Below are 15,806 nucleotides of genomic sequence, written 5' to 3' on the forward strand. Positions count from 1 at the left end.
GTGCGATTGCCGTGCACATAATGTTGATGATGTGTGTAATTATTACATTTCATTTATTGGATTTCTCTCTTTTATTTTTCTTTTAGGGATCTAAGCAATGTGAACTGTGAGGAGCTCGGCCCGCTGCCACCGGGCTGGGAGATCCGAAACACAGCCACGGGCCGCGTCTACTTTGTGGATCACAACAATCGGACGACACAGTTCACAGACCCGCGGCTGTCTGCTAACCTGCATCTAGTACTCAAGTAAGTTATTCAGGTGTTCAAGCATCACATGATGAATGAATAAAGCCTACCTTTATTTGATGTTGAGCTTACAGAACATGAGATCACATAGATCCAGTCCAATCCTGTCGGCGTGTCTGTAGATTTTAATAATTGATGAAGTTGCGTTTTTGTGACTCATGTGGAAATATATAACTTCAGTCCAATATCAACATATTTCCTACAGTCTGTCTGTGTTCAGTAGCACAATGAAAGGAGAGAAGTTAACCGAGCTGGCCGGAGTTCGTTCTACTTAAAAATAAAGACTTATATCTGCAGAGTAAATACTAATGTGCCAGCCTTCAGGCGCACCTGGCTCTTAACGAGAGCTGACACTCTGATTAGTTTGATTCATGTTAACCCCCAAAACACACTTATGTATTAGGGCTGGGCGATACATCATAAAGATAATATATTTTATATCAATATAGTTTATGGTGCGTTGATTGATTGCATTTGTTAAAATAACGTTCTATGTTTGCAAATAAATAAAAAAATGTCTGTCCAGCCCAGGTTATTTACAAAAACGTTCTTGTAAGTATTTGCATCTTGACCTCTGTCCTCCACATAATTTTCTACGTTTTGACCCTGTGCAGCACTCGCCTTATTCTGTTTACAATTAACATTTTATGCTTCGTCCATTGAACCACGAGTTTCCCCTTTTTCTTCTCTCCCTGTCCGTCCCTCTTCACCCTTCACAGGCGATAAAAGTTTGACATCTTGCATTTGGTCCATGTGTGACTTAGAACTGACCGTTTCTATAAATCACTACTGAATGAAATAGCGAGACATATATTGTGTTCCACCATTCAGCTTCAAAATATAGAGATATGCTTTTCGTTCCATATCGCCCAGCCCTACTTTGTATAATCGAGCAACTTCACCAAACGTAATTGTACGCTGCGCCTCAAATTGTGCGCCGCGTATCTAGCAGAGTGTAGTCGGACACGCCTCAAATCAATTTGCACCATGTGCTGTACACAGTCAAAACAAGGCACATCTATGTCTTACAGGTTTTACCCGTGAGGTGTGACTTTTTATAGGTTTGGGCTTTAAAATGAGTAATATTTAAACGAGTTTCAGAGCCACTTTGTCTTCTGTCTCAATACCTGCAGAGGAGTCTCTGCCGGACTGCATACTCGGCAGCTCTGCATAATTCTGGGATTTGATTTGACTTTTTTTAACGTTGTTTTGTAGAACGTCTTTGTAGCTTTATCTAAAAACCTATATGCTAGATATACACAGATTATAGTGTTTAAAGAGTAGCTTCACACTCACACTGCCCGTCCTGGAAATGCACTTGATGACTCCTGTCTGGGAATGCTGGAACAACCTGAAAACTGTTTGGAAATCTGTGATACACTTCACAGTCATGAATCCACAAACGAGGAGTGTGTCTGCTGTAAGATGATAGCTGATGACTGTCTTGGCTTCATTCGTCTCACCAAATATTTTTTTCCCCCCTCCCTCTCTTCATGTCAAACCCGCTCTTTCTGCCTTTCTCACTGACCCCGCGTTGTTTTTGTGACCTTTTTTGTCCTTCTTTACTTTCTGTCTCCTTTCTTTACTTATTTCCTGTCCTCATGTTCTTGTTCTGTTTTTCACAATATAACTTATTTCTGTTGCTTGTGTATCCTTTTACATGTCTCCTCTGTGTTGCTCCTTTTTTATTTTATTTAATGCTTCTATCCTCTTGTCTGTCATTCACATTTTCCATTATTTCCTCTCGCTCCCTCTTTGTCTTTTTTCTGTCTTTTCCTCCCGTCGCCTCCTGTTCTCTCCTGCAGCCCGAGTCCAAATGGTTCCCGCGTGGCCATGGAAAGCCAAAACACTAACCTCAGGTAACCCACACAAACACACACGGACATTTGTGCAGACACACATGCATGTCCACATACTTCCACCAAGCTGCAAATTATGATGTTGAAAAAAGCTCCAAAAGCCAAAACAATCCCTATTATGTCCCGAATTAAAATGTCAATTTTTACAGCAGATATAAAGATCTCTAGGGGCTGATGACCTAGTGGTTAGGTTGTGCCCCATGTACAGAGGCTGTAGTCCTCCCAAGCGGCAGCCTGGGTCCTAGTCCCACATGCTGCTACTTTCCTTCATGTCTTTCCTCTCTCTCTTCTGATTTCCTTCTCTATCCACTGTCCTGTCAGATAAAGGCCAAAAAGCCTTTCTGGAGACTTAAGGTTTGCCTCTGCTTGCCCTCTTTACCTGCTCCTAGGTTGATGTTGTTCCAATATGGCAGCCACCATTGTTGGGCAACACAACACCTCTTTAGAAACAAATGGGTGACGTATTTGACACTACGTCCATGTTCTATACAGTCTAAAGCCCAAAAGTAAGTAAGCATAAAACTCCTAAAAAACACACACATTTGTCACACAGACTGTATCTGGAGTTTCTCCTGCCAGCCCCAGAGTACTTTTTCTGCAGAAAGTCCAAGAGAGCTGATGTGATAACGCAGAAGACATTAGCGATTGTTGCACAACCGTAGACTGTGCATGCAACTTTTCGGTATCTGAACGTAATTAAATTGCTGCGTCTTGTTCTCCGGTGTGTTCATATCCGCTTTTGTTGATATTGTGATTCTATCGAACTACGCATAGCATCGATAGAAAGGCAAATATTCTCATTATAGAGTCGTAATAGAGGACTCCATCCAACTTGGGGTGTGTGTGTCACTCAGTTCATCACACTAACACAAACACACACACATGCAGAAGCTGGCTGTATCAGAGGCTGTCAGTCCATCTTTCAGTGTGTTTGTTCTGTCTGTCAGCAGTCTGCCTTCGCTGCAGCCTAGAGAGGCTCGGTGAAGCCAACATTACTCAGGGAACATTATACTGAACACATGTTAGCGCAGCAGCTGTTTGCTTAGCACCAGTTTTCATGTGCTGACTGTATAAGCTATAAAGCAGCGAAAATATTGAAAACTACTCACACAGAGATAAAACACCTATTTGCCACATGAACTGTATAAAAAATGACAACATGACAGCTCACCAAAAGTGAAGCCAAAAAATTTGGAGCTCCCCTGCTACCTGGCTTGGGTATAGATCATAAACTCCGCCTCCTCTATGTTAACAGATGGGACATGAACTGAACTATAGATGGGGAAAATCACATTAGATACATTTTTCTCAGTCATAGTTTCTGTCTTAATGGTTTGTTCTCATCATGCTGATTTATCACCGAGGGTTCATTTTTCTTGAGTAAATATAAAAAGGTAATAAATGCCATGATTGACAGCTCTGTTGACGAATGCGACACAAGAGTCCATTCTGCTGTGGACTCAACCAACCTGAGGGATATGTGACGTTTTATTCATAAGTTAAAAGTATGTTTTTTGTAAGTGGAAGGGGGCGGGGTGTCAGTACAGCAGCTCAACTAGCAGCTCTCTACTATGTCGTCTCTGCCTCGATAGTGTAGCTATTCTTTCCTCTTCAACAGAATCATTTAGGTACTCCAGTAGCCTAGTGGTTAGTGTGCATGCCCCATGTACGGAGGCCATGGTCCTCCAAGAATCCAACCTGTGGCTCCTTCCCTGCTCGTCATTCCCTCCTCTCTCTCCCCTATTTCTGGCTTTATCCACCGTCCTGTCTCTAAATAAGGCAAAAAAAAAAAGCCCCCCCCCCCCCCCCCCCCAAAGAAAACCCAGAATCATTTAGAGAAAATTAAACAAATCTGTGTCGGAAACCCATGAGATATGTGATTGGCTGAATTTTGGATTGTTCTTTCTGGTATTTTGGCTGTCAGGGAACTCCAGGTACTTTCCGCCTGCCAGCGTGTGAGGTAGGAATCATTAGAACAAGACACAGAGAGATGTGGAGATTATTTTCCCCCTTTAGCTTTTTTTTAAAAGTGCAAATTCTTAGTGGAAACCTCTCTCAATAACAGCGGCAGCGGCTGGCACGATAGACATGTTTGGGAAATGAACATCTGGTCATTTGGTCAAATAGTATCCATATGTGTTTGAACAGCCTCTGGTTGTGAGTTGAAGCTCTGCTATGTTATCCAGTCAGCATCATTAACAGCCTGTCTGGCTCCTTATTAGGAGGGATTTGAAGGAGAGCAGACAAAGTTTGCAAAAGGTCAAAATTAACGAGCTCTAATTTGTAACGCAGCTCTCCGTGATACACGCTAATTAAGGGAAAACTAAATAAAAACACCCTCGCTATACTGTTTCTGTAACAGCAGGTTTTTTTAATTTTATTCTGGCTATCTGCAAAATCATCTGAATCTTGGAGAATGCAAATGCAGGATTAGACATGAGGTCAGGAAATCAATAACACAATATAACAAGCCTGTAAAGCAAGAAGGTAAATAAATGTGCTTAAAATCAAAACGTATATGTCGAGCAGACTTTTGCTCTTGGGGTCCGCTCCTCTTTATAGAAACCAGGCAAACGTGGCTTTTTATCAGAATGAGTCTCAGGCCTAGTCAACACGCAGGCAGCGTTTTAGGTCACCGAAAACACGCCTTTTGTAAAACTCCTTCCAGGGTGAAGATTTTCAGAAACTCTGTTTTAGGTTTTTTATGTGTCGACAGGGAAAACAGAGTTATTGTTTGATGTCATCGTGCAACGCTGTCACTTTTGTTTACATGATTTCACTTTGTAAAATGAAATGGTCATAGCAGACATCAAGGTCATTGTTTTTGACTTGGCGTGATCATGACAGTATGTTTTGCATTTTCATGTGGACGAAGATGTTTTTGAGAACTTAACGTGTGTGGACAGGATAATTTTTTGAAACGGAGGAAAAATATACGTGCCTACGTGTAGACTAGGCCTCAAACAGGAAAGCCGTTTTCACTCATGCACTCCTGGAAGATTCAGACAGCCCCTGAAATCCTCCTGAGATGATTATTCACATATTTCTCTCACAGCGAAACAAAGAAGAAAGAAGATGCGGAAGTAGTGGACGAATGAACCGAGTCCACCGCTGTGATGATAATTTTAGCCTTTATATCAGCGCTACATGTTTGACATAATCATGGTATCAATAAAAGACAGAGAAGAACATACTGGCAAACAGAAAAAATAATGAAGCAGTTTGGCCATCGGTCGTGTGATGTAAACGTCATAATTTCCTCACACGCTCGCTGGCAGTGAATACTGCTGCTCACCCCGACTTCACATGGAAAACTTTCTAAGGGGCTGGAAGGACAATTTCTGGTAAAGTTGGGCTCAAAAATTTGCCTGCCAGTGTTCACACTTGAACTTCACACTGAACTGTTCAGTAAGTGGTGTCGGCTTGTTCAGCTCAGAAGCTGAAGTTTAGCAAACATGACTCACTATCTCTTCATTACACGCAAACCAACAAAAGTGAGAAATGACTCGTCATATTTTCTTGTCTTTGGTGTTGATTCATCGTCGGCGTTTCGTTTAAGTGGCAGTACTTTCACAAAGTTAAAATGCCGCCTCGCAATGTCACATCAGAGTCACTTATAAAAGCAACATTTGCTGTTGCATGCTAAACATTTGGAAGATGCATGTCTCAGTGATTACATTTCTTTCTGTGTAAAAGTAGCTTTTAAGTTTTGTTCATTTTTCTTTTAATGCATGCAGTGGAGGGTTTTTTTCTTTCTATCTGATTGTGCATGCATGTTTATTTATCTGTATACTGTGAGGGGGTCGTGGGGGGCCTGCAGAAAATTTTGAGAACCACTGGCTTACCTTGAGTTTATTTAGTGAAGCTGCATAGTTTGTGTTTCCTCTGCAAACTCAGAAGGTGTGAAAAAGATTTGCTGTTACAACACTCCAGTCTGCAATTTGCACCTCAGCCTACTGATCCTCCAGCTCGGTTCAAAAGTGACTCGCACAACCCCGCCGCTGTCGACCATATACCGATGAAGGCTTGGAGTTGTCAGACAGTCAGACACAGCCACATTACTGCGGTGTGCCACACTGTCTCTCATGCACTCAGCTTCCCCCTGCACCGGCACACGTACACATCTGTGAGATTACGTCAGGGTTCGCTGAAGGAATTTTTAGCTGCTGCTGGATTAAGGTTCAGTGAGCATCAGCACGTATTTTCCAAACCAAGTCATAAATCTTAATGACATGTATATAACCATTTACATTGATGTTTGGACATGTGTGGATTTAGTTTTAGATTCCACACCTTTATGGTGTGGAAACCTTTATTTAACCTGTGGAAGATAAATATGAAGGCGAGTCATTGGGTAAGCAATGAATCCCAAATATACATATTTCTGTTTATGTATAGTTTATGCACACATTTTATTTGACATTTTCTCTTTTTTTAAAACCCTTTAAAAGTGACTCAATAGTACAGTGAATTCAATTCTCCTGGTTTGAATCCCTGTCTGACAGGAGTTAGCATGTTCTCCCCGTGCATGTGTGGGTTCTCTCCGGGTTCTCCGGCTTCCTCCCACAGTCCAAAGACATGCTCGTTAGGTTAATTGGTGACTCTAAAATTGCCCATCAGTGTGGCTGGTTGTCTGTCTCTATATGTCAGCCCTGTGATTGACAGGCGAAGAGTCAAAGGTGTAACCTCGAATCTCGCTTCACGACAACTGGCATCGGCTCCAGACCCTCCGTGACCCTGAACGCGACAAAGCGGTACAGAAAATGGATGGATGGAGGATAAATCTGTCTCTAGTAGGGTCATCATCATACCAGAACTTTAATCTTATATATGTTTACACTAACTACACTACACTCTCACTGCAACACAAATAATAAGTCCTTGGCACCAAATATTTAATAATTTCCAACATATGCAGGCAAACTCCTGCATACTTTCTAAACTGCACAAATACAAACGCTCTGTACTAAAATGTTGCCAATCTCTCTCGCGGCAGCTTTTGGTTGAAATTTGACTCAAGATCTGAATCTTTATTTAGGCCTCTGTACTTTTTGATACCATGAATTATAGAAATGACGTAGATTATTTCATATTAAGACGCACTTTCAAAAAGTATCAAAGCGTGCTTAGTCTGAATGAGATGCATCAATGGACGGTCCGTGTCTGGCCTGTACAGCCTTAAATCCATACTTAATACATTTTATTTTGAAACCCTGTATTTGTTGTGAAGTGCTGTACCCAATCATGTTTCTAACCTGTTGACAGTTTAACTTATTCACTGTGAGATGTTCCTTCAGGTGTTTTTTTTTCAAAGCATTTCACAACTTTTCCGGCCTTTTCTTAATTCTGTCCCAACTTTTCATCGTTTTGCAAATCAGCACATTCTGTTTTTACTGACAAAACACTCGGGTATTATTTAGGTGTATTTTATTTTACACGCATGCAAACACTTGGCGTCCAGTGTTCAGCCCACATCGCTAACCCCTCCTCCGTTTTGAGGCCAAAAAGCGAGGCACGAGCTGATCCTCAGACCAGATCAGCTCACAAAGGGCCCTTTGATTCTCGGGGCCTGGTGGGGGTGATTTGGCGGTGGGGGCAGAGTGGGTGAGTCGGGGCGGCTGCTGTGGCTTTAACACCACTGCACCTACTCAACACTAATTTCAGCCCACCTGTGCCAGCTGCCGTTTCAAAGGGGCACGAACATTTTCTCTTACACACACAAACTGAAGCCTTTACGCTCCTGTGTGTGCCGCTCTCACCTCAAACACACACACACACACACACACAGAAAGAGGACGGCGGCCTATCATGACTCTGCACATTCAGGTGCGGATGACCCACTTCTGGAAAATGTGCACTCCTTAATTTTTTGACTTCTCCTCTTTCTTCTCCTCCTGCTCCTTCCACCTTGAAATAACAATAATAAAATCCTCTGGCTCTCATATTGAGTTTGAAGGTTTATATGTCAGCCTTTCGTCGTATTTCACTCGAGCTGTCACAGCAACAGGAGCCGTTCTCTCTTTTGGCTCTGCCAGATTTTCAGCTTTGCTGTGCTTGTATTTTCTATATTTACCATAAAATATGCCGAGCTCGTCCCGTTTGGAAACCAGAGACGTTGAACTATGTTGAAACGTATTTTTAATTACACTGTGCCCTCAGACGGATTATTATATGGTTCTTGAGCCTCCGAGCCAAAAGCAACTCATTCCATTTTGTTTTAAGACCATCTTTTCTTCCCCTCCTCTTTCCTAAAGTGGTTTTCAGGACTGCGCCGCTGCAGTCTTTACCCTTTCTTTGACATGCTCGCAGCCCCAGCGCCAGCCAATAAAATAAATAGCAGCATAGTTGATTATACAGGGATAGACTAGCGAGACACTGCACCCGTTTAGTTTGGAAAGCCTGAATAGAAGAAGCCTTTTTCAACCCGCTGAACCAGAGAACCCAAGTGTATAACGAGCGTCGGAATAAGTGGGTGGCTCTGTGGCTGCTACCTCAGAAGGTCTCTGCTTCGCTTTTTTTTTTTTTATCCCAGTTCAGGCCTCTTGGTGTGCCGTCTTTGTTTGGCCAACACTCGTCTCCCGGCGGAGGACAGTAGCTTCTTTTAAAGACTTCCTCTGCTGGATCAGCGTCTCTATGCAGGAAAATGAGCCCCGCTGTCCTGTTGAAAAGAGGGGCATGTGATATGTTTTCACTGCCCACCCAGGCATCGCACCACCAACCAACACCACAATGAGGGCGAGAGCAGGCCAGGACTAGAACAGTGACCATGGCTCACCATCTCCAAGATTTAATTTTATAGTTGTCTTTAAGAAAATGCTCGCCCTGAATATAAAGAGAGCAAATGGGGAACAGACTCACGACAGACCCCATTGGAGTATACAGCTATTAGACAACAAGTGGAAATTAAAAAGAAAAATAGGCTTAGCACAAAAGGTTTAATATTGCTGTCGACTCGTAAACCTTGCTGACATGTCTCTTCTTCCTTGTCCCCTCTGTCCTTCTTTCCTGTCTTCTATCTGCCCATTCCTTCTTGTGTATCTCCCTCTGTCTGTTTATACTCTCCCCCCTCCTTCCCTCCCTGTCTGTTCATCTTCAACTCCTTCTTCAATCCCTTTTTAATCCCTCCAGTCACCCGCCTCAGTTGAAGGAGCAGGGTGGTCCTGGTCCTGGGGGCCCTCCACAGGCTCTGTCCCCAGCCCAGCTGCCTGAAGAGGCAGAGTGCCTGACGGTGCCCAAGTACAAGAGAGATCTGGTGCAGAAACTGAAGATCCTGCGGCAGGAACTCTCTCAGCAGCAACCCCAGGCCGGCCACTGCCGCATCGAGGTCTGCCGTGAGGAGATATTTGAGGTAAAAAAAAAACCATAACATGTTTTAAGCCCTTTTCACGCATACACTGCTGAATATTTCTGGAAAACTTCAGGACAGGCTGCTCTGAAATCTGCCTGTTGCCTGCTCACTAAGCACCTCACAGCCGGACTTTTTCACTGTCAGGCGGGTGAGAGGATTCAGCCTCAGAAGACCTAACCGCTAAGCCATCTGCGCCGTGTTTCATTGCTAACTTTTATTAAAAAGAGTATGAAGAGGCGGCGCCTTACAGATTACAGCGCTGTGACAAAGTTCTGCCTTCATTACGCCTTTGCCCTTACACATTACGTCCACAACGGTGTAATATTGCCGTCCCAGAGGCACAAAGTGTGACCACACACTCAGACATGTACATACACACAGCACTTTTCCACCTTCACCTCATTATGTCTCTGTTATTACCCCTGATGGCGGATCAAGTGCTCTGCCCCATCATTCTGCCATACTTTACAGGGCGCAAGTATCTCGCCTTCAACTGACAATCTGTAAGCGCCAAGCCTCACTACGTGCACAGATATCCCACCTTGAAACATTATTGGAGAAGGGGGGGATTTGTCTTGCACCAAAAGCATGAAAACATGAATAACAAAGACGGGGCAACAACCACTCAGGCAACACATAAATATAAACATGGAACTAAAATCATTAAAATGCTCCTCGTCTCATTAAAGGAAACCATAGAAGGAAACATTTTGTCGACTGTTGAAGAACATCCAAGCACAGCAGCAAACTCGTGCACATGAGTGAATGTATAACAACATGGTGCATTGACAATGTGTTCATAAAACTCTCCATCTGGCATTAAAAGCATCACGTGCTGGCTCACTGACTCTTAAGGCCCTCGAGAACAATAGCCAAGTGCTCAAACACCCAGATCTTTGCATTTTACTGGCATTTTTTCACCCCATTTACGACGTGCACCAGAAAAAGGCCCAGGGCCGCACAGAACCAGTACTCAGAACTGCTTTATGACTTCCAGAGAAAAAGCCGTCGCTTCACCACGAAAAACATCTCTGTGTTCCTTTTCTTCTCCTCCTCTGTTTCTGTTTTTTTTTTTGCTCTCTAAATCATTTGTTCTACCAAAGCGAGGCATTCTTTCTCGATGATTTCAGCAGTTAAAGAGACAGGGGGAGGAGGGGGTGAGGAAGGGGAGCGAAGGCAGCAGTGGCAAATATTCAGGGCCAGACATAACTTCATAACTACAAGTCGAGCAGTGAAAATATGACTTCATCCTCCTTCGATGTGACAGCTGTAGAAGGGGAAACTTGAGTGTGAAAAGCAGCTCTGCAGATCCACTTGAGGTTTGCGTTGCAGGAAGCAGAGCTGCAGTTCAACGCTGGCGGTGTGTTCACACGAGTGCGTGCAATGTTTTTAGTCTGATATTCTGTCTGCATGTTTATATATGATGGGCTTCACTCGGTTTCCCTTCCAGCACTGTTTCTATTGCGGTCTTTGTTCAGCACATGTTGAGTAACTTGAGTTAAACGTCTCTCTGTCTGAGTGGCAGCAGTTCTGTTGCAGAGTTTTATTTACTGTGGCTCAGCCTCCGAGTGTTTGCACTCTTCTGAGAGAACAGAGGACTCTTACGTCATATTAAAACACAACATGCTAACAATTTGTGAACAACCAGATCAGGAGGATTTCAGTGGCAGTCCTCTTGAAGTTCTCTAGAGGTTTTCAGGAGTGCAAATGTGAAAACAGCTTTAATGCTGGAAAAAGGCTGTGAATAATAATGGCGCCACTAGCCTTGAATCTTTTCACTAATTCCTCCCCCATTCATGTGAATTACAAATGGCTGATACACTGTGCAAAGCATGCTGGGATACCTCAGTTAAGAAAACAAGTGACCAACCAGGGTGGGCGGACGAAAGTAACTCATGGAGCTGTGACATTTGTGGATCTTTACCTCGAAAAGACGGACGCTTAAGAGGCCCGCCTCAGTCGTAACTGATGACCTGTGTGAATTTTCAGCTCTTTCAGCAAAAACACTTCAGCCATTAACAATTATGTTTGCATTTAAGAATTGCTTGGTGGATCTACTGCAACAATAATAGCTCCGTAGACATGGGTCAAGATGAAGTCCCAGGGATTTTATTCATGCACCAAAAGGTCCAAGCTCTCTGGGTTTGTACTCACCAAAAGTACAAGGATTCTGAAGAGGGCCTCTCAGTACCAAACATCTATGATTTGTGGAGAATGTTTTCTTTTTTTAAACACAGGAAGCAGCATGCTGGAGGGACCTTTTGTTGGTTTATGTAAAGGAAACGTTTTTTTAATAGCTTCCTTATTCGTATTAACTCTGTTCTTATCACAAGGTACTAATAATGTTTTTCCTTTAAGCCATGGTAATGATGCCGTCCTTGTTGATCTTTTTTACCTGCACTTTTTGATTTATGAGCTTCTCTTGTTTTCTGTTCCGTTTATTAACTCACTGTTTGTGGTGTATTACAGGAGTCCTACCGACAGGTGATGAAGATGCGTCCAAAGGATCTCTGGAAGAGACTGATGATCAAATTCAGAGGAGAGGAGGGGCTGGACTATGGCGGGGTAGCAAGGTACACTTGACATGCGTTGCCTTTAATGTCAGAAAAGCTCTTTAAAACATTATTTAAGCACATGTTTCACTGTGAACCTGTGTGTCTGTTTGTGTCAGGGAATGGTTATACCTGCTGTCCCATGAGATGCTGAACCCGTACTACGGCCTGTTCCAGTACTCCAGAGACGACATCTACACTCTACAGATTAACCCCGACTCTGCTGTCAACCCGGTGCGTATATATGTAACTTATGACGGATAGATGTTTCTCATTTCAGGGGTAGAATCCTCTGAAGGACCCAGCCTCTGTAGCCTACATACAGTAGACCGTTCTGAGATGGTCAGATCTATGGAGGACTCATCGTTTTTGTCCCACCAGCCGTCCCCCACCCTACCCTTTTAGTTTCTAACCTCCTGTCGCCTAGCAACCTCCACAGCTGCACCAGAACTAGCTAACATAACCGAACCTATTATTTTAAAGATAACTTGAATTAGAAATGCCATTTTTTGTTGTTTTAACATTGGTATGTGCAGATATTCAATGGAGTGAAATCACTTACTTACAAGTGTTTTACTCGGCCACTTTCTTGTTTGAACTGGTGTGCAATGAATCCCGGGTTATGTTGGACCAACGAAGGGATGCATCAGATGGATGGATTTTATTGAGTACTTACATCACCTCAAATATTTCCAACAGTTATCAAAGCCGGAGAAATTCCTTTATTTTTTTAGTCGTAACGGCATGTGTCTTTTTTTGGCGGCCGCACAGACATGACATGTTTATTGTTGCCATGGAAACACACACACACACACACACACACACACACACGTTACGTCATAGACCGCTGCATAAGGAAGCGTGCTGCTGTGATTAAAACGTCATGTAAATTATACTCGGACACATTGACTCGTCTTTGCATGCTGTGAATAATTCAGAAGTTTGATAAACCAGTTAACCACCTCTTAGCTCTGAAGCTGTTTACTGTATGTGTGTGTTATGAATGAAAGCCTTCATGTCGACCCCTGTGTTTACTCTGCAGGAGCACCTGTCGTACTTCCACTTTGTGGGTCGCATCATGGGCATGGCGGTGTTTCACGGTCACTACATCGACGGCGGCTTCACTCTGCCCTTCTACAAACAGCTGCTGGGGAAACCCATCACGCTGGACGACATGGAGTCCGTCGACCCCGACCTCCACAACAGCCTCGTCTGGATCCTGTAAGACTTTTATATTCGACTGGAAACCCAAACTGAGCATGACAAGTTACTGCAGGAACCCTGCTCTTCTATAACTTCTCTAACCTGTAACTCGGTACTTTTTACAGAAGCCCTTAGCGTAAATCCATTCTGACATTTAATTTTCTTACTCAACTTATTTCCTTTGTAGCCCCAGAGTTTCAAAAGCACAAAACAAACATATAAATAGACTTCACTAAGCTCAGATTAGTGTGGCCAACCGCAGCTTTTTGTGGTCGGATCTCTCACAGTATCCAGACGATTGTTTTGTTTTCCAGATCACACAAAATGCTCCCGCTATCACAAGAAAACTATGTTGTCTGAAGATAACGACAAAAAAGACATGATATCTCAAAACATGACCACAAATTACTCTTATTTTTTGAAGATGTTTTTGGGCCTTTTTGCCTTTTATTAGAAAGGACAGCGGAAGAACAACAGGACATGCTAGGAGGAGAGAGTCAGGAATGACGTGCAGTAAAGGGACGCGGCTGGACTCGAACACACGGCCGCTGCGATGAGGACTATAGCCTCTACATGGGACCGTCTGTCATAGCAACTAGGCTCTGGCGCCCCTAGAAATGACTCTTTATCCAAGGAAAATTGAATACCATAAAATGGTATATATTACATATAGGTCTCACCAGATTGTAAGGTGCAGGGGGGTTCTCCCAGAGAGAAAAAAAGGTTTAAAGACTCTTCCTGCGTGATGCTTCTCATTGTTCAGTGAAATCCACAACATGCAGTTTGTGTAGCTCTTAAAGTACCGACTTTAGGCACCATGTGGCATTCCAGTATATACGACTCAGCCCATTTTATAGATGAAAAAAGCTGTACAAAGTGTGTCTTATACACCAGATTTTAAGAAATGTAAAATGTAAGGATGCATCTCAACTTCTTCTGTAATATATCTCGATATAGACTGTGCTGCCCTCTGCTGGCAAGTTAAGCTCATGACATCTGATCCAAAAGATGAACATCCTTTCTGGTTGGATGATTTTCCTTCATGCTTTGACACTGTGGCGAGATTTGATTCAAAATATCCATTAATAGGACCCAGACATTTAAGATGATATCTCCATTATAACATCTGTGAACGTGTAATCTCTACAGATTGAATTTGTTAATTTGAGGATGATACCCTCTCTCTCCCCAACCTCTGCTCATCTTCAGGGACAACGACATCACCGGCGTCCTGGACCACACGTTCTGTGTGGAGCATAACGCCTACGGAGAAATCATCCAACACGAGCTCAAACCCAACGGCAAGAGTATGCCCGTCTCAGAGGACACCAAGAAGGAGTATGTCAGGTAAGAGGAAGAGGTGCACACCACGGTTATAATTGTTGCTTATGTATTTGTGCAATTTTGACAGTGGACAGGAGTTTGCCAGCAATTTTTTTCAAATTGAAGACAAGAAATGACTCAATATCGGATGCCTATGATTTCTATTTCTGTGTTTGAAATTTAGTTGGACTAGAATCATATCTAAATTTAAAATGACAGAAACATGGCACACCAAGATGTGACAACAAAATTCATAAAACAAACCACTAACCTTTCAGCCCACTGGTGGCATGCTTTCACAGATTTTGCTTTTCTGTTCGTGAAATAATTTCATTTAATAAACATTTCTCTGTCTGTTATTTATTTTCTCTGTGGCTGAAGAGTGCCGACTAAAATGACATCCTTTGCTGTGTTTCTTCGTCTCCCCCCCTCCTTGCAGGTTGTACGTGAACTGGCGTTTTCTTCATGGCATCGAGGCTCAGTTTCTGGCGCTGCAGAAAGGCTTCAACGAGGTTATTCCTCAGCACCTGCTCAAATCCTTCGATGAGAAAGAACTGGAGGTATGAGACAGGACGTGTTTATTTTCTAATGTTCTAAAACACTACGACCTCAATTCCTGAAATGTGTCAAATATTTTGAGTGATATTAGTCCAGGTTAATAATGAAGTTTCTTTCTCCCTTCAGCTGATAGTGTGTGGCCTGGGAAAGATCGACATCTCCGACTGGAAGTCCAACACGCGTCTGAAGCACTGTACCCCCGACAGCAACATCGTCAAGTGGTTCTGGAAAGCCGTGGAGTCGTTCGACGAGGAGAGGAGGGCGCGGCTGCTGCAGTTTGTAACCGGCTCATCGAGAGTTCCACTTCAGGGCTTCAAAGCTTTACAGGGTACTGAGCGGACTCTCCGTGTGTTGACCGTTTTCTGTGTTCCCAGTATGAACGCTTTTATCTGACAAGCTTTGAGGTTCTGTCCCGTGTCGACTTCAGCTTCTGTTCTTCTAGCTTTAATCATCAGCGGACATCCTAGAAGATGTTCTCTATCATCTATCTCTAGATCTCTATCTCATGTGAAACGAGCCCGCTGAGTAACCTAAAGGTGGAGCTTGATGCTGAACTCGTCTGATCATCCCGTTTGTGTTTGTGCTGCAGGTGCTGCGGGACCCAGACTCTTCACCATTCATCAGATCGATGCTAATGCCAACAATCTGCCCAAAGCCCATACCTGGTGAGTAACATGCAGTGCAAACACACTTCACCTTCACTCAAACATAAAGAGTC

General features: G+C 43.3%; 1 protein-coding gene across 2 annotated transcripts in view; it reads left to right on the top strand.

Annotated features, from left to right (window-relative positions):
* The window catches only part of LOC132994210 (E3 ubiquitin-protein ligase SMURF2), a 65,298-nt gene that overhangs the window by 44,616 nt on the left and 4,876 nt on the right, over positions 1-15,806 (top strand). For both annotated transcript variants that reach the window (XR_009676634.1, XM_061064414.1), the window contains exons 10-19: positions 87-245; positions 2,051-2,104; positions 9,233-9,452; positions 11,922-12,025; positions 12,124-12,238; positions 13,047-13,225; positions 14,417-14,554; positions 14,970-15,090; positions 15,215-15,416; positions 15,678-15,753. Coding sequence is in view for 1 of the 2 variants with exons in the window: in XM_061064414.1 (XP_060920397.1) it covers positions 87-245; positions 2,051-2,104; positions 9,233-9,452; positions 11,922-12,025; positions 12,124-12,238; positions 13,047-13,225; positions 14,417-14,554; positions 14,970-15,090; positions 15,215-15,416; positions 15,678-15,753 (1,368 nt within the window). In the remaining variant the exon portion in view is untranslated. The remainder of the gene's footprint in view (positions 1-86; positions 246-2,050; positions 2,105-9,232; positions 9,453-11,921; positions 12,026-12,123; positions 12,239-13,046; positions 13,226-14,416; positions 14,555-14,969; positions 15,091-15,214; positions 15,417-15,677; positions 15,754-15,806) is intronic.

Source organism: Labrus mixtus, chromosome 2, assembly GCF_963584025.1.
Source record: "Labrus mixtus chromosome 2, fLabMix1.1, whole genome shotgun sequence".
In the NCBI taxonomy this organism is placed as follows: Eukaryota; Metazoa; Chordata; class Actinopteri; order Labriformes; family Labridae; genus Labrus; species Labrus mixtus.